The sequence below is a fragment of the Acartia tonsa genome, chromosome 8 (genome assembly GCF_053477335.1).
Source record: "Acartia tonsa isolate MP-2025a chromosome 8, ASM5347733v1, whole genome shotgun sequence".
Classification (NCBI taxonomy): Eukaryota; Metazoa; Arthropoda; class Copepoda; order Calanoida; family Acartiidae; genus Acartia; species Acartia tonsa.
In genome coordinates, this window is record NC_137267.1 from 45,716,428 (window position 1) to 45,741,312 (window position 24,885).

Here is a 24,885-nt window from a genome sequence, read left to right on the forward strand (position 1 = left end):
GATTAATTTTTTTTATAAAATAGTTTTAAGTTAGATTGAGTATAAATAAACTACCTATTTATAGAGTATTTACGCTACTAATCATTAATCAAATAAAAATTATTCCATCATGGCTTCGAAACCTATTCATATCCGCTTGATAAGAACCGGTTCTGAAAATCATGTGTTGTATATTATTATGGACAATTTTCGAGGAATGATAAAATAAAAATCATGAAATTAATACCTACCAGTTTTGCAGGTCAGGACCTTCGGCCCCTTGGGGCAAAAAAAAACTGGATTTAATCTTTGAATTTTCGATTTTACCTTATGCGGAAAGCCTTCTATAATACGATGTGATAAATAACTATTACAACATTAGTACGTATGTCAGTTTTTGTGGTTTCTAAAATTTAAATAAGGAATACATGATAGAAAGATAGACTTGAAATAAAATAAAAGAAGTTTAGTTGTTATATTAAAATGATTCTAACAACATATTCAACTTACCATCTCTATGATCAACCTAGGTATTACTTTTTTCGCGCATTTTGTCTGTTAATTTTGGTAGATTTTCCTCAGAATAATGATTTCCATAAGTAGCGCGGCAATAACAAGTTAGCAACATTTTTAAACAATTGCAATAATTTCTTAAATATAGCGTATAGTACGGGGGGGGGGGGGTGAGGGTGAAGGGGGTTATCTACACTCCCTGAAATTCGAAATTGGGAAGGCTTGCCTTCTCCTTTTTCACCCCCCAATGGTTTGACACCCATATTGTGAATTGCTGACACGCAATTAATAATGACTAACATAGATAATTGATTTTTGTTTGATTAGAATACTTTTATCTTTTTCTGACATACTTATTTAAGGGTGAGAGATAGATAGGGGGTGAAATATTCAAATATTTACCTACACAAAATTATTTGTTTTATTTATTTCAATTTGCACTACAAATATTGTCAGTTTGTTTTAAATTGTCACCTCAGTATATACTTTATTCTTTTTTTGTGTCTTTTTTGATCTTACACGAGATTATAATATCCTATTTCTTATTATGTAAATTAGTAACTTTTTTTTTGTCTGTCCCGAAGGATCTCGCTAACCGCAGAACCGATATTGTTCTCCTTTACAGTGAAGCTTCTTATAGGTCCTGGGAAGGTTTTAAACTATTTTTAGGGAGGGTGTCTTCACCCCCCCTTCCCCCCCAAAAATATTTTTTTACTCTTTTGAAACTCAAATTTAAAATGGGATGAGGTCCTCTACTACCTTAAGTGCCCCTAGAGGCTTCTAGGGGCGTAGCCGCTAGTACTCAAATATAGTAGCTGGCTAAAATAACGATCCCCTCCATCTACCCCTTTACCCCATCTCATCTCTTACTGGATGAACGAACTGGCCAATAAATGATGGCCATGTTATCAACCTAAATTGAAGACAATTTTTCCCTTGTCATAATATCCATATATTCTATATCCATTGCATGTAAAAAAGGACAGTTTTTACATTAAGATGTTTGAAATAATGTAACTTGTTATATTTTTAATTAGTTACCTAGGTATCTATTTATTATTTTGTATTATTTCAGAGAGTGTATAGAGCTAAAGCTCCTAACTATGTCAGAAGATATGAGAACTACAGGAAAACATGCGTTGTGTTTAATAGTGATAATAAATACGCGTAATGTGATTTGGCCATTCGTTAGCTTTACCACAATTTTTAACTCTTATTTGGAAAGATTATTTGGATCATGGAAAAAAAACGAAGTAGCGGCTTTCGTCGTATTTTTAAAGAAGCTTTTCTCATATTTTTAGCCCTTGCAGGGGGATCTAATCCTGCGTGACAATCAAACGCTAATATGAAAGTACGACGAAACCCGCTACTTGTTTGATTAGCCATAGTTTCTTAGAGTTTGGATCTAAGACTCCTGGAGTATGTTGAGACACTTTTGTATAGCCACCAGGGCCAGCTCAAGCTCCACGTTCAAGTATGACTTGACACGCTGTCTCATGAGAGCTCCTCGTTATTACCTCACCCTCGCCGGTTTTGAGTATGGCAGGTGTCCCAGATTAAGTCACCGTAATGAATGACACTCTACTCAGAGGAGCCTGGGATTAAGGGAAGTGATGGTATTGTACACTTGATTATTAGGCATCCAAACTACCTAACAATCTCCCTTCCAACGCAACTGGGGGAGGTTGCGTGAATACACATTGGAGAATTCGAGACAACATGTTGTGAGTGATTGCAACGTGCATGGGTTTGAACTCGAATTCTCATCACCGTAACTCAGTGCGGTACCACAGAGCTACGGCGCCCCCTACTTCGTTGTCTTTGCATGATCCGTTTATTTGATAAGTTGATACGATTTCCTTCAACGCCTCAATAAAGAAGTGTTTATTTGACTAGAATAGGATACCTACCATTCTTTGGTCAATTCAGATTGAATTATTACCGACAATGAGTGAGTAGCGAGTATGCTCCTGTAACACCCACCACCCCCCCCCCTCAAAAAAAAAAAAGAATGGTGAAGGACTATGAGCGCGCAGAAGGGTGGGATTTTCACTTCCTGAAACTAGATTTTAGGAATAAATGTATTCCACTTCATTGATTCACCCCCTTGTCAAATAGAGTCTCTTCTTGCTCTTAGTCAACCACATATACTCTCCTCTTTAAGCCAAGCGAGGAGTTATGACTCATCCGAGCACTTATACCTATTCTGCACCTAACCTAACCTGCAAGAAGCATTACAAAAATGTTCTAATAAGAAAAGTAAGAGGGGCTAAATTTATGCTGGGAGTACGGGAGGGGACAATGGATCGAATATTCAATTTTTAGAAGTCTCAGACTTTGGGTACTGGCTTAAAGGGAATGTACAAGAATTTAGCAGTTTCTGACTGACTTTGGGTACAAGCGCAACAAATGCCGCAACTCGTTTGTTAGTTTTGAATATTGCAGACAAGTATCATTAAACTTAATTTGTTATGATGTGGCTGGTTTTAACAATTTTTTTCTCTCCAGAAAATATAATTTCATAGATAAAAAAACCTTATTGTGATATTTGTTTAATAACCATTCGAAGGACCCAATTAGATTTTGGGTTATGGGGCTATGGGTTAAATGGGTTCCAGGTAGATTTTAATAGTTATTAATTACAGAATGATTATGTCAGTCTGATGTGCTTGAGTCTAATTTTCAAATGAATGCTTTTTTCTTGGAACTCTTTTCTTATTTAATAGTTTTCTGTGTTGTATTAACTCTCCCTTTATAATTTCCTTCATAATGTCTGGATTAATCTGGATTTCATAGTCTTTCAGCGATAACTCTTAAAATGAATTAATTGCCCATTGTCCCATCCCTTACTCCCTGAAATTTATACCTCCTATTAATTTTTTATGTTCAACAACTTAATGCATGTAAATGAATGACCAGGTGGACCCGCCCCCCGCGGGAGGGTTGGTTGGGAGACTAGGAGGGGTGACAATGGATTTGTACCTGTAGTACAAGGACAGCAGGGAGCTTCTTCTAGCAGACAGCATGGGGATGATGAGGTCAGTATTTACGTTTTTTTGATACAATAACAGTTACATATAGGTACTACTATGTAAATTTTAATTTTTTTTGAGACTAGGTAAGAGCTACGTTTTTGTTACTAAAATTGTTTGAATAAGTAGAAACCAAAAGAATAAAAAAAAACACCAATAAAGGAATTTTTCTAAACATATGAATGGTAGGTAGGTATTCATTTTTGGTAAAAGTAAAAGTGAAAAGGGGATATTTTATGAGATTTTACATCTATTTCAATTCTATAATACTAGTGAAGAATATTTTCTTTCAGCCATCTCTATTTCTTTCCCTCTTTAATATACCTAGTAAAATATCTTGAATCAATTTATAAAATTTCTTTCTGCTCCGGGGGGGGGGGGGGGGGGGGCGAAATTATAAATATCATACACCAAAGATGTCTTATTTTTGTCTAGGTTGACGGTTTGCCAGCCCTGCGTGTAAATCCTAATGCGCGTACTCCAAGAGGTAACAAAGATGACAACAGAAGCAAATCAGACTCCTTCATATTTACACAGGCATCAATCAATCTTTTAAAAAATCAATACTTAAAGGCATAGCTTTTATACCTTTTTAGTGTTGTACTCTCCTTTCTTGTTATTTATTGTATTATTATGTTTTTAATCCTTGGAGTTAAGGGACATTGGGCTGTTTATTACACTAGTCCGCAAAGTTTTATAACAACTTTTTCTTATTCGTTGACTAACTACTTTGGAGACTTTTGTTAAAGGGGGACGTAACTGAAGACTTTTTGATGCAGGGGGGGGGGTTTTCTCCGGAACCACTTGATGAACCGTGCAGATTTCTTGGACTTAAGCTTTTATGGGTATGAACATCTCATGGTTTCAAAGTCACCCCCATACCCCCACCCCCTAGCCCCCCGGGGCTCAAAAACCCCCTAAAAATGAACCTAACCTTAATTTTCTCAAAAACTATTTGACCAAAAGATATGATTTCTTAGAATTAAGCTTTCATGCTAATCAACTATCTTTTAGATTAGAAGTCACCCCCCCGCTACCAACCCCTAGCTCTCCGGGGCTCCGAAAAACCCTGGAAATGAACCTAACCTTAATTATCTCAGAAACTATTTGACCAATAGATATGATTTCTTAGAATTGGTTGTCGAGATGGAGCGTGTACGATGTGCAACTACCTGGGGATCAACACCAGCAGATCAGCCAGCAAAGTCCATCAACCTACTCCTCACAGAGGAACATGTATTCTGCCATAAATTTTTATGCTAATTGACCAGCCAATGTCGGCTGGACTGGTCAAACTCCTACTACTTAAGGCCGGCATAGAACCTAACCCTGGACCCATCTACATCTGTCCAGTATGCAACGTCGAGCTTAGAAGAAATTCAAGATCTGTCCAATGCTGCAGATGTTCTGAATGGATACACTTTCGTTCACAAAACAACTGTAGCAACCTTAAATCCACATCCAAAAAAGACTACAACAACAAAACCTATATTTGTCCTAAATGTTTAAATGATCCTTTGACTCTTCCAACCAACGCTTCAACTCCTACACAACATTTACCATCCTCTCAAGCACCATCCCAACCTGCTCACCCACCTCCACCTTCTTCACATCATCAACTAACTCTCGACAACGACAACCTTGACTACGACCTCAAAATATTACAATGGAACTGTAATGGTATTAAAAGCAAGAATAATGAACTAATCTCATTCATTGATGAACATCAAATAAAAGTTGTGGTCATTCAAGAAACTAAATTATCAGTTAACTCAACCCCTCCAGTTATCCCCAACTTTACCCTGGTCCGTAAAGATAGGAGAGACAATGGGGGTGGCGTAGCCATCTTTGTCCACAGATCCATCTTATTTGCACAAGCACCAGACCTCCCGGGAGATGGCCACACTGAATCAAATGGAATTAAGATTGGCGATATAAAAATTCGCAATATCTATATTCCACCAGTAACCAGTTGTGCACCTGGATTTGAGCCCAACTTTCAAGCAATACTCTCAGAACCAGACTCTCTCATTCTGGGTGATTTTAATGCACATAATCCTTTATGGTATTCAAACATCCAAGATGCCAGAGGTGAGAAACTTGCAGAAGAGATTGCAGAATCCAACTTTGGAGTTCTTAATGAGAATGTGCCAACCAGATTACCATCAAATGGCCAACCCACATCACCAGACATCTCATTAGCTTCAACATCTCTCCTACCTTATATAGAATGGGAAACTAAAACTGCCCTCAGCTCTGATCACTTACCCATCATCATCAAATTAAAAACATCCATCCAATCAATTAAAAGTGATTTCAGAAAATTCGTGAACTTTAAAAAGGCAGACTGGCAATCTTTCACCAACATCACTGAAGAAAGATTCAACAGACAACCTGAGCCTGTCAATGTTCATGAAGCAGAAAAGAAGTTCAGAAAGATCTTGAACAAAGCCTCCAAAAAGACTATACCTGGAGGACGAATAAAGGAAATAATTCCTGAAATACCTACAGCTACCACCAACAAGATGAAAGAAAGAGACAACCTCCGTGAAACTAACCCAGATTCTCCAGATATTCAAACACTCAACAAGGAAATCTTACAAGAGATTAATGTCCATCGCAAGAACAAATGGAGAGAAAAGATCAGTGAAATCACAAGCGGCTGCTCCTCTAAACTATTCAAACTTATCAAAAATTTAAATGGTAAAAACAAAAGCAATGACAACCAAGCCATTAAGTTCAAAGGGCGCTACCTAACATCATCACTTGGCATTGCAAATAGTTTTAATAAACAATATACATCAATTGTTAGACATGTCACTTCTCCAACATCAAGACTTGTCTCAAGAGGATTAAAGAAAAACAGCCTAGAGGAACCTAACTCTTTCACACCCCAACAAACTGCCGAAGCTATAAAAGCATGTAAAGCCTCCAAGGCAGCAGGACCAGATAACATCTCCAACCTGCATCTGAAACACCTAGGCCCCATAGGTATAAGCTACCTCACCAAGATATTTAATCTTTCCATAGCTAGCTGCATTATACCTGATATATGGAAGAACTCGGTCATAATCCCCCTTCTTAAACCTGGTAAAGATCCCCAAGATTCCAACTCCTACCGTCCAGTCTCCCTTCTTTGTCCTGCTATTAAACTCCTGGAACGTTTGCTTCTCCCAATCCTAACTGAATCCCTGGAAATCCCTGTCTTTCAACATGGATTTCGAAAGAACCACTCAACTGTTTCAGCACTCAATGATTTTAATGACCAAGTTGCTTCTGGCTTCAGCAAGAAACGACCACCTGATAGAACAGTTTTGCTGCAGATTGATCTCAGCAAAGCCTTTGATATGGTGTCGCATGATAAATTACTAAATGACCTTGGACAATCACCCTTGCCAGATTCTCTGAAAAGATGGTTCTGCTGTTACCTGAAAGGCCGACAATCTCGTGTTAATTTCAGAAACACTACCTCTAAATGCAGAAATGTTAAGGCAGGTGTCCCACAAGGAGCGGTAACATCTCCAATCCTTTTCAATTACTACCTCCGGAACCTTCCAAATCCACCTAAGGGTATCCAAGTAGTTCAGTATGCTGATGACATCTCAATATATGCTACTGGCTTGGATATAGATGCTCTAACTGAAGCCATCAATGCATATGTTCCCAAGGTCATAGACTTTCTTAGTGAAAGAGAGCTTACTGTGTCACCAGAAAAATCTACTGTCACTTTATTCACTCCAGACACCAAAGAGTACAAGATCCATCCACAAGTCAAAATTAACAACATCCTGGTGAAACTGGAGCATGAACCAAAGCTGCTGGGAGTGACATATGACACAATGCTCACATTCTCCAAGCACATCAAGAACATCTCCAGCACAGCTAACACCAAGATCAACATGCTCAAATCTCTTTGTGGCACTGACTGGGGCCAAGACAAAGAGACAATGACAATGACGTACAAAGCCATTGCCAGAAGTGCCATGGAGTATGCCTGCCCAATCTGGAGTCCTATCATCTCAGACTCTAATTGGGAGAAACTTCAGATCTCTCAGAATAAAGCTCTGAAAGTAATCACTGGAAATCTTAAAATAGCTCCTTTTCAACATATTCACCAAGAAACTAAAGTGTTGCCAATAAAAGAACACTGCATGATGAAAACCAAGCAGTTTCTATTAACATGCCATCTTTTTGAACATCCGGGCAACAAACATGTTGAAAAGCAGCTACCAATCAGAAAACACCTTAAACCTACAATTCAGAACTTCAGAAGCAGCATAAGAGAACATCTACCTATTAATGCTGATAACAGGAAAGCTAAGCTTAAAGCTATCCACACACAAGAAGTCAAAAACACGCTTGACAACCTTCCCCAAAACAATGTTTTGGGACGGGCCCCCCCTGAAGTTAACAAAGAAGAACTGAAACTAAGCAGACATGTCAGATCTCAACTCTCTCAATTGAGATCTGGCTACAGTAGAAGACTAAATTCCTACCTAACCAGACTTGACAATACAGTTGAAGATAAGTGCCCCAACTGTAGCTACAGACCTCATGATACGGCACATCTTTTTAACTGCCCTGACGACCCCACAACCCTAACAGTTTTATCTTTATGGACAAAGCCTAAACAGGCTGCTGAATTTCTCAAGCTCGACGAAGGAACCCCCTGATAAACTTCATTATAAGATGCAAAATACATGTTTTTGGCAGATACATGTGACGTCCTCTGGAGGCTAACCAACCAACCATTTCTTAGAATTAAGCTTTCATGCTAATAAACTATCTTTTAGATTAGAAGTCACCCCCCTGCTGCCAACCTCTAGCCTTCCGGGGCTCAAAAAAACCCTGGAAATGAACCTAACCTTAATTATCTCAGAAACTATTTGACCAATAGATATGATTTCTTAGAATTAAGCTTTCATGCTAATAAACTATCTTTTAGATTATAAGTCACCCCCCTGCTGCCAACCCCTAGCCCTCCGGGACTCAAAAAAACCCTGGAAATGAACCTAACCTTAATTATCTCAGAAACCATTTGAGCAATAGAGATGATTTCTTAAACTTAAGTTTTTATGCATATAACTTGACTTATAGTTTTGAAGTTACCCTCCTGCCTCCAACCCCTAGCCCTCCGGGGCTCTAATTAACCCTAAAAATGAACCTAACCTTAATATTCTCAAAAATTATTTGACAAATAGATATGATTTCTTAGAATTAAGCTTTCATGCTAATAAATTATGTTTTAGATTAGAAGTCACCCCCTGCTGACAAACCTTAGCCCTCCGGGGCTCAAAAAAACCCTGGAAATGAACCTAACTTTAATTATCTCAGGAACCATTTGATAGATAGAGATGATTTCTTAAACTTAAGTTTTTATGCTTATACCTTGACTTATAGTTTCGAAGTTACCCTCCTGTCTCCAACCCCTAGCCCTCCAGGGCTCTAATTAACCCTAAAAATGAACCTAACCTTAATTTTCTCAAAAACTATTTGACCAATAGATATGATTTCTTAGAATTAAGATTTCATGCTAATAAATTATGTTTTAGATTAGAAGTCACCCCCTGCTGCCAACCCATAGTGCTCCGGGGCTCCAAATAACCCTGGAAATGAACCTAACCTTAATAATCTCAGGAACCATTTGATAGATAGAGATGATTTCTTAAACTTAAGTTTTTATGCTTATACCTTGACTTATAATTTCGAAGTTACCCTCCTGTCTCCAACCCCTAGCCATCCGGGGCTCTAATTAACCCTAAAAATGAACCTAACCTTAATTTTCTCAAAAACTATTTGACCAATAGATATGATTTCTTAGAATTAAGCTTTCATGCTAATAAATTATGTTTTAGATTATAAGTCACCCCCCTGCTGCCAACCCCTAGCCTTCCAGGGCTCAAATTAACCCTGAAAATGAACCTATCCTTAATTTTCTCAGAAACCATTTGATCAATACAGCAGATTTCTAGGACTTTTATGGTTTAGAAGTCACCCCCCTGCCTCGAACCCCTAGCCCCCCGGGGCTCAAAAAACTACTTTTCTAGGAGAAGAAGGATGTCAATCAATTTTGTGAGAGTTGGGACTCAATACTTTGTTTATTGAAAAATCTTACAAAGCAAAGCTTTTCTTTAATTAGATATGGTCTGTGAGGGTTAGCTTTTTTCCCGTTCATTTTGACATGTTATAAATGTCCTATTGATTTGAAACTTTGCATGATGTTTTCTATAGCTTTTAGGTACGATTTAAAAAGCGTAGCTACATAATAATCATTAACAAAAGGTCCAAAGTCCATTTAAAACATGCTTATTTTAAACTTATTTTCATTTTTTGTTTATCCTTCTTTATCATTTAAAAGCTTCTCTTCTATGGACGTTGTCATCCTTGTTTAATGTTTATTTAATATTTCTTAACATTGTTAAAAGCGAAGCTTTTCTATAATTAGGGTTGGTCGGTCTGTCCTATGAGAGCTTAATTCTAAGAAATCATATCTATTGGTCAAAGGGTTTTTGAGAAAATTAAGGTTAGGTTCATTTTTAGGGTTAATTTGAGCCCCAGAGGGCTAGGGGTTGGAGGCAGGAGGGTAACTTCGAAATTATAAGTCAAGTTATAAGCATAAAAACTTAAGTTTAAGAAATCATCTCTATCTATCAAATGGTTCCTGAGAATATTAAGGTTAGGTTCATTTCCAGTGTTTTTTGAGCCCCGGAGCACTATGGGTTGGCAGGAGGGGGGTGACTTCTAATCTAAAACATAATTTATTAGCATGAAAGCTTAATTCTAAAAAATCATATCTATTGGTCAAATAGTTTTTGAGAAAATTAAGGTTAGGTTCATTTTTAGGGTTAATTAGAGCCCCGGAGGGCTAGGGGTTGGAGACAGGAGGGTAACTTCGAAACTATAAGTCAAGGTATAAGCATAAAAACTTAAGTTTAAGAAATCATCTCTATCTATCAAATGGTTCCTGAGATAATTAAGGTTAGGTTCATTTCCAGGGTTTTTTTGAGTCCCGGAGGGCTAGGGGTTGGCAGCAGGGGGGTGACTTCTAATCTAAAAGATAGTTTATTAGCATAAAAGCTTAATTCTAAGAAATCATATCTATTGGTCAAATAGTTTCTGAGATAATTAAGGTTAGGTTCATTTCCAGGGTTATTTGGAGCCCCGGAGGGCTAGGGGTTGGCAGCAGGGGGGTGACTTCTAATCTAAAAGATAGTTTATTAGCATGAAAGCTTAATTCTAAGAAATCATATCTATTGGTCAAATAGTTTCTGAGATAATTAAGGTTAGGTTCATTTCCAGGGTTTTTCGGAGCCCCGGAGGGCTAGGGGTTGGTAGCGGGGGGGTGACTTCTAATCTAAAAGATAGTTGATTAGCATGAAAGCTTAATTCTAAGAAATCATATCTATTGGTCAAATAGTTTTTGAGAAAATTAAGGTTAGGTTCATTTTTAGGGGGTTTTTGAGCCCCGGGGGGCTAGGGGGTGGGGGTATGGGGGTGACTTCGAAACCATGAGATGTTCATACCCATAAAAGCTTAAGTCCAAGAAATCTGCACGGTTCATCAAGTGGTTCCGGAGAAAACCCCCCCCCCTGCATCAAAAAGTCTTCAGTTACGTCCCCCTTTTTATTAGTTGATTCATTGAGTTGAGTGTCCACACGTTTTAACCGCCAATTGTATTCTACAGAGGGGATAATTTTGTACATATGTACATCGTTTATCGGCCATTGTCCCTTTAGATCCCTAATTATAATGACAATTTTTCCTTCTGAATTTAATCAATTTCTATAGGTAGCATTTTTTAATCTTAGAAAAAAGTTGATAAAATTTTTTTGAAATGCATTTCAGAAGTTTATCTTTTTTAACACTGCACTTCTTTTTATAAAAAAAATATGTTGCATCAAAACTACCTACTTTACTATTTAGTAAAGCATCTTAATTTTAAAAAATGAAAAAAATTGAGATAGTGATAAGAAATATGAAAAATAAAGTAGGAATGGCGAACTTGGTTTATTCTTAGAACCATTAAAGCGAGAGAAAAGACGAATCTTCGCCCATTTCTACCTCCTAATAAATACACAAAATCTACAATTTTAATCATATAAATTGTAAAGGAAAAGAATTTTTTTCTCTATTGGCCAATAGGTACCTAATTCTATAATTCTGAATAAACAAACTAAAAATAAGTGACAAGTGTTTAATATAATTCACTTTGTCCATCAGTCCGTTTGCGTGTCAGTCAGTCTCTAACGCTATGGTGGAAATGACAGCTAAATTTTTAGTAAAGATACCTAAGACAGATGCGAATCTAATCTATGTATTTTTTTGTCCTTCTGTCTGTAAGACATGCTTTAAAAGATGTAAACGTTATCTTTAAGGTTTCGTGATTTTCTTGGAATTTTTGCATATTCTCTCTTTTGTTGCCTTTTTATGACTTTTTTTTAAGCTTCTCGAAAAGTTTTCATTCATTTAATTTTTATTAGAACTAATATCTCTCTCTATGCAAAAGATAACCTTTACCATGAGATAATTGACGAAGCAAAGATAAGAAAACTAAACACATTAAAAATAATTAATTCCACCAAATCCTTTTGATTGGCCTTATCTTATTTCTTTAAGAGCATCATTTGATTGTAGAGGATTAGTACTTGTATAGTAAGGTACTTAGTTTTTTTAGTAGGTACTTTAAATAGTGATTTTGACAATTTTTTCGTGATTGAAGGCAAAAAATAGTATAATTTTTGAATAATACAGTAGTTATAGCTTTAGAAAATAGACTAAAACCTGACTGGGCAAAAAATTAGAAAAATAGGTCTTTTTTTCCATCATATAATCTTTTAGAAATAAAGAAAATGTATAGGTACTTCATTAAATTTCTACGGTTTCTTTAAAGGTTGTGTCAAACTGTTAATTTTTGTGGATTTGAATATTTTTCAGTATTCCTATTTAGGTTCATTAAGGTTTTAGGATATCCCCGCTTATTAGAGTTCCTTGCAGTAGCTATAAACATTTAGAGTTCGACATCTATTAGATCGATTTTTTTCATGTTCGAACCTTAGAAAAATTTAATTATTAAAAGATTGATTTATATATTTACTGAATTAGGAAAGAGACTTTGACGCTGATTCAGAAAATCAAGATCCTACCTGGATATCAGACGACTACAGGAAAAATAAAGAAATTATTATTATTACATTACATTTTAGCAAAAGAATAGAGGGGTAAGAAAGAGGTCTATGTAACTCTACCCACACGGGGGTTGGGGACCCTGTACCGACATTCACTTGGGTCTTTTAATATCAGCTATTAGTGTTGGAAATATTAACATAGCCAAGTCGATACGAGAAGCAGAAAGCAATTTGTTAGCAGACGAAAAATTTATAGCTATTATATTCACCAAAGTTACAGCTATCCATCTGTAGAAAAGTTTTAAAGCCCTTTTTGTGTAAAAGAATTTTTCAATAAAAACTAATCTTGTTTTGTAAATATTTCTCCTTGCAGCATATTATTACAGGGAGTGAGGGGGTAATTGGCTGTTTATAACTAGTTCCCATAGTTTTATAATAACGTTTTATTATTCGTTGCATTAACAACTTTGGGAACTTAATGAATTTTGATTGGTTGGGTCATTATGTTGAGTGTCCAAAACTTTCAACTACTAATTGTAATCTACAGAGGGGGTATTTTTGGAGATGAACATAAATTTATTGGCCATTGTCTTATCCCTTTAGATCCCTGATATAATTATGCATGATAACATGATATTGGACAATTTAGCAGAGACAATGTAGAGAGCATATCATCCAAGAAAAACATGCAATACATACATAGGGACAAATATTTGCAAAAATATTTTTAATTATCAAAACAGAAAAATGCTATTAGAGTTGGAATATGATAAAAAGTTATTTTATTTGGAGGGGGGGGGGGGGGGAAGGAAACGTTAAAAGAATGGATTTATTACACCAGATTATTATTTACTGTACTAAATTGAAACTTGTAGCTGGCTAATTTAACCATCTCCCCAACCAACCCCATTTACCCCATCCCCAATCCATGTACTGCATGAACTAACTGACCAATGAATGATGTCCCCTGTCATAATATCCTCGTATATTCTATATCCATTGTTAATCAACAAACTACCTCATCACAACTTAGAACAGAATAAAACAGTATCTAGTAGTTTTATTGAATTTATTCACAAAAATGCTATTATTTATTTATTTTTTTACATATCCATGGACAACTGTCTAAAAATTTTATATTGTTAAAGTTAAGCCCTGTCTGGGGTAATTTTTGGGAAGAAATTAATCTTATTATTTTAGTCTCTTCTTTACTCTTAATATGTATCATGTAAATATTTTAGGATTAATTATACATTAGATAAAAGTGTCTCTGTGCCCTTTAAGATCTCTAAAATTACTGTGCTGATAGCAACAAAATTATCAATGATTTTTAGCCTATTTTTAGGGAGTTGTGGCGCCGGGGTAAACCTCCCCAACAAAAGTGTCCTAATAAGTCCTAGAATAATATTAAGGGGGGGGGGGGGAGTGGATAGTTTACTCCTTTAGGAAAGGTCCTAGTTGTTATTGCTGCGCTATTTATGTCCATAGTTGACCTTTTTAATTCCTAAATTACCTATTATCTGAATTTGAATGTGCCACAGTGAGTCCTCACCCTTGTTTGGTAGCGAGTTTCAAAGAGGTCAGAACACAATGGGGAACCCTGATAAACCACCAAATGATAACTTTAGGTAAGAACCAGTAATCGATGTATTATTTCCTTGATGTTGCATTTCATGTAATCTGATAAAGTGATGATTGCAGCTGGCTAAAATTACGATCCATCCACCTACTTTACCCCATCCTCTTCCCTCCTACTGAATGAACGGACTGACCAGTAAATGAGATCCATATTTGCAAGCTAAATTGACGGCAAATTTTCACCTGTCAATGTATCCATGTAATAATGGAGGAACATTACTCGTTGTAGTTGCACTGAATGTTGCCTATAATGAAAGCCCGCAACCACACGACTAGATTTAGAGAATTCGCAGCCGTAATGTCCTAGTATTCGTTTTCAAGGTTCCACGACAAACGTAAGAGTCCCAAACGTCAGAGTGGAAAAACATCAGAGTGGACAAACGCAAGAGTCCCAAACGTCAGAGTGGGACAAACGTCAGAGTGGGACAAACGTCAGAGTGGACAAACGCAGGATTTTTGGGACAAACGTCAGAGTGGACATTTTATAAGTAAAACGTATGAGTCTCGATTTTATAATCATTACCATATAAAAAAAAACATTTATATTTTTACTTTTTTTCATATTTATTTAACAACTGTGTTAGAACGAAAATTTTACACCCTTTCAAATATATCACAATATTTTCTTTATAATTAGGTTAGGTTAGGTTATAGGCTAGGGGGCCGAGCGCCCGCGGCTAGGCAGGCTAGGGGGCCGAGCGCTGCGGCTAGGTAGGCCAGGGTGCTGAGTGCTGCAGCCAGAGTCATTTTCTTTATGATTAGGTTAGGTTAGGTTATAGGCTAGGGGGCCGAGCGCCCGCGGCTAGGCAGGCTAGGGGGCTATAATTAAAATAGCATAGACTCTGATGTTTTACTTAAGCAATGTCCACTCTGACGTTTGTCCACTCCGACGTTTGTCCCACTCTGACGTTTGTCCACTCTGACGTTTGGGACTCTTGCGTTTGGGACTCTTGCGTTTGTCCACTCTGACGTTTGGGACTCTTACGTTTGGGGTAGGACCATTTTCAAAATTCTCATGCAGCGCTATACAATTATGCACATGATTATTCTTGTTAATCATATTTTATGTTTGCTTAGTCAACAAACAATTAATGCATAATTTACTACGCGCGCTTTTTGATAAAATTCGTAATATTTTATTATGATTGAGAGTAACTTTATTATTTTATGATTACCAAATAAGAACGTACTTTAACTTATAGACGTGAAAATAAATACAAATAAAACTGTTATATAATAATTTTGAAGGAAGGAGGAGATAATAAAAGAAAAATTATTTATAGTCTAAACCTCTCCCCGTATATACATGCTATAAAAGACTTAATTTGGGACAAAAGAAATTCGGGGAAAGTTTTTTAGCCTGTGTAATTAATGAACATATGATAAACGATATAAAATTATATGGATAGTGCACCAGATTTTCGTTCACTCTAATAAAATGATACATCCAGATTGCCAACATAACTTTACCCCATCCCCTCCTTCCCTGTCCACGGAGGAATGCATTGACCACTAGCGGATGACAATATTAGCAATCTAAATCGAAGACAAAAATCCCCCTGTAACAATATCCACTTATTATATATCCATTATTATGATGGACACACTGACATGTCATAATTATAGAGTAGCTGTGCTCCCAAACATCATATTTTTCAGGTTTTGTTGGATAGTATTCTATTTATTGGGGATGACAACTTTATTACCCTGGAATTTTTTCATCTCTGTAAATGATTACTGGAACTATAAGGTAAACTTAATTCTAAAAAGTTAGGTAAATCAGGGAAGGAGGGTACATTGGGCTGTATATTACACTAGTCCCTAAATTTTTATAAAAAGTTTTTTTTTATTAGGAATAAACATAAATTTGATATTGTCTTATCCCTTTATATTCCTGTGTATTATTTTTAGTTTTTGTTTTAGTTTAGAAATACAACAAGTGGTGGTGGGGGAAATCCAAATACTTCTTATCATCAGGTAATAGAGTAATCTTATCCTTTTATAATCCATGTAATTAAGTATCAGGATCTGTGTCTGTCTGCCTGTTTGTCACGAAGGCTTTCGCTAACTGCTGAAGCGATATGTTTCTACTGTGCAGTGTTTATAACTACTTTGGGGGAGGGTCCCACCCCTCTCTCTTAAGTTAATTCCCCCTAGAAAAAATGACATAAGCTGTTAGTAACTGTAATAAAAGATTGATTTCAATATTGTAGCCGCTAAAGCAGTTCATTGTGTCTATTCTTTTATAATTTTAGAAAAAATGGTTGCGTTTACCGAGCAAAGTTGCAAAAAATTTTTGGGCATAGTCCTTTTCGTGATATCGCCTCTTAAGTCTTAAAGGACGTTTCTTCGTACTTTCACAGTAGCTTTTCCCTTATTTCTAGCCCCTGCGGAGCCAATTGCGTAACCGTGCGGGGCATTTACCTAACCTAGAATAACATAATCTATCAAAAGCTACTGTAAAACTCGACGAAACGCCCCATAAGAGGCGATGTCACGAAAAGGACTAAACCCTTTTTTATAATATCATAATGATCTATTTTAGCTTGTACTGAGTGGGGAAGGGGAAGAGGAGAGTTCTGGGGGAAGTGAGTCAACGGATCTACAGAAACAGTTCACCAGTTATCTTGCCATTGCCTCCAATATTCCAAACGCCACCTTTGTCATACTCAACGTCTTCTTTGGACGTAGCTTCAAATTGAATATTAGGTATGGTTTACATTTAGGTAAGGGGAAGGTTTTTTTTAGATCTTTAATTATAAAATTGGGGAAAAAACTAATTCTTTAATATGTAGGCTATGTCACGTGTATTGTGAAGGTATTATTTGTAGAAAATTAAAATTATTTCTTCGAATTTTTTTTTCATTTCTCTTCAACTCATCCATTTAAAATTACTTGAGATCAGATTCAGGAAACTGTAGACTTCGAAAAGACTGCTTTAAGACAGACCTTTAAACACACCCTAAACATAAACCGGTTCTCAGCTATACTGAAAAATCATGTATAGCATCTAATCACAGAAAATATTAAAATAAAAATCATAAAATTAATGCAAGTTTTTTTTAGCCTGGACCTTCGTAACTTCGGAACTAGCAAGACTGGTTTTACTCTTATAATTTTTCTTTTTAGTATCCGTGGAGAGCTGTCTAATTATAATACGATGCGATCTATAACTAATCTTAATTCTACATATTTAGAATTATTGGTGCCTTGTCCTGTATGTCGACACTTTTCATTGGAGTTATTCTTATGGCTAGAATAGATTCAGATGATTGGCAGGTATACATTAGCCTTATATAAAAGTAACAGGATGTTTGTGTGTATCGTAGGATCTTGCTAACGGCTGAACCGATATGGTTATCCTGTACAATATACGTATAGCTTCTCATAATCCTGGAAATATCTATAACTATTTTGGGCGAGGCTACCTCAACCCTCCCAAAAGAGAAATCGCCTCAAAAAAATGTTTTCTTTTCTTTTAAACACTTAAATTGAAATTATGGGCGAAGGGTTTCTGTCTTCTTCCCCCTCCCCACTTCAAGTTGAGGATTTTACCTAGGATATTGAATTAACTAGAAATATAGAATGAAGGGGTTATGTTGTTATTTTTTAAATTTTAAACTGGTTTTAACATCAAATAATATTCATTGACGGATAAGTTGGAGGCAAAAAAGCATTATTTAGATTAATTATTATAATAATTTGTATTATTTCAGGAATGGTTTTTATTTTCCACATTGACAATTGTAGTTCTTCTGAATATATGTACTGCCATTTTTCAAGGTGGAATAATAGGTGAGAACTTTAGATCATTTTTTATCCCTCAATTTTCTGTACCTATATACTTCCAAAAACACACATTTTAGAATAGTAAGCGAGCAGTAACGCTTTGCATAATTTAAAAACTTTACCATCATGCTGTTTCAAATAACATTTTTTAGAAAATTCTACCCCTCTGTTATTGTTTTAGAATTCCATTTAAAAAGTCTTCTCTTTGAGAAGCCCTAAACTGTACAGGTTTGTCGCAATGCTCCTCTAGTAGTCTAGTCGGTTAAGCTGTTTAGAGATTTAAGATATCATCAGCAATCAAAGCCTCTACTCTTTTGTTATAACATGATGCGATAAACAACTATTTTTTTCAGGAGTAGCAGGAAAATTTCCTCCCAATTATATTGGGGGTATGATGTCTGGACAAGCCCTGGGGGGAATATTTCCTTCACTTGTTAATATTCTAGTCATAGCTATTCAGGTAAATATTGTTTTTTTAGGGGCGGGGGGGATTTCCTCCCAATTATGTTGGAGGTATGATGTCTGGTCAAGCCCTGGGAGGGAATATTTCCATCACTTGTTAATATTCTAGTCATTCTAAACTGACCGGGCTAAATTTGCTTGATTCACTTCACTAAGAGATTTTTCATATAAAAATGTCTTCCCCGGCGGCTGCCGGAAAAAATGTTGTGCTTTGAGATATGGAGAAACAGTTGAGGCGGAATATATAACCCTCCTGTATATGTATAACCAGGATAATTATAATTAAGATTATATTTGTGAAAGAGATATATCTAAAATTATAATTAATTTAAAACTGTATACTTAACCTAACACGACTAACACATATAACATAACCACAGGATATATGTATTCCTGACTAACAACCTTAACCCTAATATTACAGAGCATTGCATTTGTAGCAATAAAAAGATTGTCCGGTCCAATTAATAAATAGGTACTTAAAAAAAAACAGAAAAAAAGTTGAAAAAAAAGTTATAAAAAAAAAGTTTTAAAAAAAAGTTGAAAAAAAAAAGTTGAAAAAAAAGTTTTTAAAAAAATAGTTGAAAAAAAAAAGTTGAAAAAAAAACCGTTAAATAAACAAATATAAAAAGGCACACAAAAAAAAAGAAAAAAAAAAGATGCCAAAAAATAGTACCAAAAAGTAAACAAATAAAATATTACCTAACCAAAAAAAAGAGGAACGGACACCCAAACTCTGTAATATTTTGTAATTTAAATTGTGATTTTATTTATATATTCTCTCTTACACATCCGCGAGGGTGCCCCGTACCTATCACATCTCGGTAGGGTAGGGGAGAGAGTGGAATATATTGTATGTTTATGTTGGGAGTTATTGTGGAGTGAATCAGACAAAACTAGCTGTGTCTGATTTTGGACCTTTTCTCATCTACAACTTACAAGATTTTCATCAATATGTCTAAGAAAAAGGAGGATGCTCTTTGTATTGAATGCAAAGAAAAAGTCACTGGCAAGCAATATTCTGTATCCTGTTCCATATGTGATCGTTGGTTACATAAAGATTGTGGTCTAGATGATGATGAATACAAACTGATAGACAAGATTTTTCAGAAAAAGGGTTCACATTTCTGGTCTTGTGATGGATGTTCCAGGGGCCTTTCTAAATTACAGCAGATGGTTACTTCTAATAAAGTGGAAATAGACTCTTTGAAATTAAGAGTTGATAGTCTTGAAACCTCAGACAAATCCCAAACTGCTGATATAGCGCAGGCCAAGAAAGATATCAAGTTACTTACAGACGATGTTGGTGAACTAAAGAATAGTGGTGGTGGAAGCAACGAGACAGTTTATTCTGAACTTGATCTTAGAGAGCACAAAAAGTTCAACATTATCATATATGGTGTACCTGAACAAGACGAGAATGAGCAGCCAAGGGTTAAAAAAAGTAAAGATTCATCCCTTGTCTCTGAAATCTTCACTGATATCTCTGTCAAAATAGATATGAAAAATGATGTCAAGTTTCTTGCTAGAGTTGGTGAGTTCAAAAATAACAAAACTAGACCAATCACTATTGGATTTAGAGAAACAAATACACGTGATAAAGTGCTCTCTTCAGCATGGAAATTAGGTAAAAGCAGAACAAATAGGCAAATATCTATTTCCCCAGATCTCACTAAAATACAGTTGGCAAATGACAAAAAGCTCCGTGAAGAAGTAGAAGCAAAAAATGATTCTCTTTCAACAGAAGAAGCAAAAAACTTTGTTTGGAAGCTGGTGGGAATAAAAGGTCAACGGCAAATGAGAAAAGAAAGGATAAGGGAGGCTACAACACGTCTGGACTACCGAACCAGGACCAACAGCACGAGAAGGACCAGGGAGGAGATGGAGGAGGACGACGATCTCCTGGAAACAAGGGAGGAAAGGCCCAGAGTCAAAAAACGGTGCTAAATGTTTTGTATTGTAATGCACGCAGTATTGTGAGCAAAGTTAAAGACTTAGAGGTTATTTCAAGTGAAAAAAACCCTGATATAATACTTATAACTGAATCATGGTGTTACAGTGAAACTTCAAATAATGTGTTAAATATTCCAGGCTATTTTATTGATGAAAAACTACGTGTTGACCGTAATGACACACTCAATGGAATTGGAGGTGGTCTACTAATTTATGTGAGAAATGGACTCAAAATTTTATCCTGTGACATAGACTCAAATTTTAATCAATTGTGTAGTTTCAAAGTTTTAAATGATGACCAGACAACGGATTTTGTTGTGACTTTAATTTATAGATCTCCAAACTCCAACCAAGAAAACCTTGACAATTTATGTGAGCATTTTAGTGCAATATGTGAAGACGAAAATCACTTCATTATTGGTGATTTTAATATGACTGACATAAACTGGCAAACTCTGAACTCCTGCAATAAATACCAAAGATTTGTTGATACAACTTGTGAAAAATCAATGGAACAACTTGTAAATTTTCCTACTCATAATAGAGGTAATATTTTAGATCTCGTGTTTACTAATGTTCCAAATAGAGTTCTTAATATAGAGAACATTGGAAATTTAGCCAATAGTGATCATGCCATCATCAGCATAGATATTTTATGTGACCTAAAAACCAACGAGTCATCTAATGACATACCTGATTGGAACAATTTGAAGTATGCAGAATTTTGTGAACATATAATGAACAGTAAGCTTGAAAACAACATCAAAAATTTAGATACAGAAAATGGATGGGAATATTTTAAATCAGTGATGTTAGATGGTATAAAAAAATATGTCCCGCTGAAAAAAAGAAGTGATAATTTAAAAAGACCTGCCTGGATTACAAAAAAAGTGATAAGCCTTAGCAGACAAAAAAGTAGAAGGTTTGCTATTTATTGCCATGACAGAACAGAAGAAAACCTAGAGATTTACAAAAAGGTTGAAAAAAATTGCAGGAAAGCAGTTAGGAATGCAAAACGCAAATTTGAAAGAAAAATAGCCAGCAGTTCAAATAAAAAGCAATTCAATTCCTACCTCAAATCAAAAACTAAAACAAAAACTGGTGTTGGTCCTCTCATAAGTGACAAAAAAGTTGTTACAGATGCCAAGGAGATGTCTGACATCCTTAATTCCTATTTTGCTTCTGTGTTCGTTTCTGATGATGCTAATGGAAATACACCTCCCACCAGTGAAAAAGATTATGAAATTCCGTTAAATCTTATTATTGTTACAAAATTGATGATTGCTGAAAAAATTGACAATTTGAAGAACACCAACAGTTGCGGACCTGACAATATTCCCACACCAATATTGAAAAAATTTAAGGATTATATAACTGGTCCATTGGCAGTTTTATTCAACAAATCCTTAAGATCTGGCACTGTACCTTCTGATTGGAAAGATGCGAATATAACACCCATTTTTAAAAAAGGCAGCAAAGGAAAATCTTGTAACTATAGACCAATATCTTTAACTAGTATCGTTTGTAAATTACTGGAGTCCATAATTAAAGATGCTATTAATGACCATATTATTAGATACAACCTGATGAAAAGCAGCCAACATGGATTCCTGAAAGGCAAATCATGCACCACCAACCTTCTAGAATTCACGGAGCACATTATGAAAAGCCTGGATGAGAGCATACCTGTAGATGTTGTTTACCTTGACTTTGCCAAAGCATTCGATAAAGTCTCAAGAACCAAACTCATGAAAAAAGTCCAAAGTTTTGGAATTCAAGGGGAAATATTTACCTGGATACAAAATTGGCTAACTGGAAGAAAACAAAGAGTTGTTATAAATGGCAAGGAATCTGACTGGATTGAGGTGAAATCAGGAGTCCCACAGGGCTCAGTGCTTGGCCCGCTCCTGTTTTTATTATTTATAGATGATATTGATGAAAATGCTATTCTGATTGCAATATTGAGAAAGTTTGCCGACGATACCAAACTTGGCCATCCTGTCAAAAATGATGATGATAGAAAATTGTTACAGTCTCAATTAGACGCTCTTTTTGACTGGTCAGTATCCTGGGGAATGCCATTTAATGTGGACAAGTGTAAAATAATGCATGTTGGAAGAACAAATAAAAAATTTGATTACACCATAAATGGTCAAACTCTGTTAAAAGCTGAAAGTGAAAAAGATGTTGGAGTTTTATTTGATAAAAATTTGAAGCCAGGTTTACAATGTAAAGAAGCTGCACGCATCGCTAATGGTGTTTTAAAACAAATTTGCCAAGCATTTCACTATAGAGACAAAGTAACATTTTTAAATCTCTATAAACGTTATGTTCGTGTTCATATGGAATTTGCCACCCCAGCCTGGAACCCATGGCAAATAGGAGACATTAACTGCCTTGAAAAAGTCCAACAAAAAGCTGTATCTATGATTTCAGGTCTATCTGCAAATTCATATGAAGGAAAACTAAAGGAGTTAAAGCTTCTCAGCCTACAGGACAGAAGAGTTAAAGCTGATCTTGTTCAAACTTACAAAATTTTAAATGGCCTTGACAAAGTAGACCCGGCCACCTGGTTTAAATATGTTGACCCTTCCCGACCCACCACCAGAAATATAAACAACGTGAACTCTTTACACATAGAACACAGGAGGACTGAGCTTGGAAATAACTTTTACAGTACCAGAGCTGCAAAGAAATGGAACGAACTGCCAAATGATATAAAAATGCTGCCTAAACTGTCATCATTCAAGAAAAGAGTTGCTGAATATTTAGCCAACCAAAACTGATGACTGCTGCCCAGTAAACCTCTTATTATAGCCCTATGTTTGGGCTCTCAAGAGTATTATCAACATAAACATAAACATAAACATCAATTCAGGTAAATATTTTCAATAAAGTTATCGATGACGTCTAAGCTTGTTTTTGTCTGGGGGGGGGGGGGATTGCATAGGGTAAAAATCTTATAAGGAGGTATAAATTGACTTATAATTGAGGTTGAATCACTACTCACCCACCCCAAAAAAAGAGAGAAAAGACTGATTATTTGGGATTGAGGATGGTTTTTTTAATTGAATATTTTTTTTATTAAGGTTAAAGAAGCCGACATTGGTTTTTATTGTTTTATTGTTGCATTTGTGTTTGTCCTGCTGTCTCTTGGTCTGTACTGCGCAGTTCAAACAACACCTTTCTTCAGATATTATGCGGGAACTGGCGGCTCCACAAACAGGTATATTTAACCAGGGTTCTGAAGGGATGGGACATTGACCGATACATTAATGTACATCCCCAATAATAAAACACCAAATCACCCCTTCTCTAGATTACAATTTGTGGTTAAAACTTTTAGACTTTATGAACTTAAGTCTCCAAATTGTTAAGCCAACGAATAAGAAAACGATATAAGAAAACTTTGGGGACTATAGCAATAAATAGCTCATCACGCAAAAAATGCTTAAAACCATAAAAGATATTAAAAATTTTAAACCATCCCGGGACCTACATAAATCTACCATAAAAAAAGAGAATTCAATCGGTTCTTCATTTATCAAGATGTTCAGTTAAAGATAAAAAAAACTTCCTGCTTTATATGATAGAATTAAAAATGGCACCCTTTGTAACTGGATAGAACAATAGTTATGTATCGCATTGTATTATAGACAGATATTAGGATTTAAACCAATTTTGTTATTTTTTTTAATATTCGTGGAAAATTGTCTGTAATAATATGCTATACATAAGTGGTTCTTATCCACCAGATATTAATCGGTTTCGTAGCCATACTACGAATTTTTTTCCAGTATTAAATGATATTTTTTATTTCAGAGTTGAAGATTCAAGCCAGGCTGGTGGAAGTCCAAATAATTCTGTTAGTTTAGCTACCTATGGAGAAGTATTCAAAACTAGCTGGAGATATCAAGTTAGGTAGGTATCTTAATAACAATTTATAAGTGCTTTCCCTAAAATATATTACAGAACTAGTCCCCACCCCTTATCCTATCCTTTTTTTGTCTGTCCCGAAGGATCTCACTAACTGCTGAACCGAATTTGTTCTCCTTTACATTTAAGCTTCTTATAGGTCCTGGGAATGTTTTTAACTATTTTTGGGGAGGGTGTCTTCACTCCCCTCCCTACAAATTTTTTTTTTATCTTTTTGATACTCAAATTTAAAATGGTATGAGTTCGACTTTTCCCCCTCCTAACTTAAGTGCCCTTAGAGGCTTCTAGGGGGCGTAGCCGCTAGTTTGTAAATAAATTAGAAACATGTGGACTTAACTATTTCTAAACCCAGCGCGCTACCCTCTGTACCACATAGAATTAAAACATAACTTATCCTAATGTAAAAAAACAAATGCTATAAAAATAAAATTTATTAATAAAAATATATGGGGGGGGGG

The 24,885-nt window shown here is 35.7% G+C and overlaps 1 protein-coding gene across 2 annotated transcripts in view; it reads left to right on the plus strand.

Annotated features, from left to right (window-relative positions):
- The first annotated feature begins 1,570 nt into the window (after nucleotides 1-1,570).
- The window catches only part of LOC145327098 (equilibrative nucleoside transporter 1-like), a 30,073-nt gene continuing 6,758 nt past the window's right edge, over nucleotides 1,571-24,885 (plus strand). Inside the window, exons 1-13 of one of the 2 annotated variants that reach the window (XM_080170621.1) lie at nucleotides 1,571-1,617; nucleotides 3,409-3,530; nucleotides 3,960-4,061; nucleotides 12,627-12,684; nucleotides 14,187-14,277; nucleotides 15,947-16,037; nucleotides 16,211-16,264; nucleotides 16,833-16,996; nucleotides 17,485-17,566; nucleotides 18,004-18,082; nucleotides 18,430-18,536; nucleotides 23,581-23,717; nucleotides 24,314-24,412. In XM_080170621.1, the coding sequence (XP_080026747.1) occupies nucleotides 1,596-1,617; nucleotides 3,409-3,530; nucleotides 3,960-4,061; nucleotides 12,627-12,684; nucleotides 14,187-14,277; nucleotides 15,947-16,037; nucleotides 16,211-16,264; nucleotides 16,833-16,996; nucleotides 17,485-17,566; nucleotides 18,004-18,082; nucleotides 18,430-18,536; nucleotides 23,581-23,717; nucleotides 24,314-24,412 (1,208 nt within the window). In that variant the 5' untranslated portion in view covers nucleotides 1,571-1,595. Of the gene's footprint in view, nucleotides 1,618-3,408; nucleotides 3,531-3,959; nucleotides 4,062-12,091; nucleotides 12,182-12,626; nucleotides 12,685-14,186; nucleotides 14,278-15,946; nucleotides 16,038-16,210; nucleotides 16,265-16,832; nucleotides 16,997-17,484; nucleotides 17,567-18,003; nucleotides 18,083-18,429; nucleotides 18,537-23,580; nucleotides 23,718-24,313; nucleotides 24,413-24,885 lie in introns of those variants that run through there. The other variant, XM_080170622.1, reaches the window with a different exon arrangement.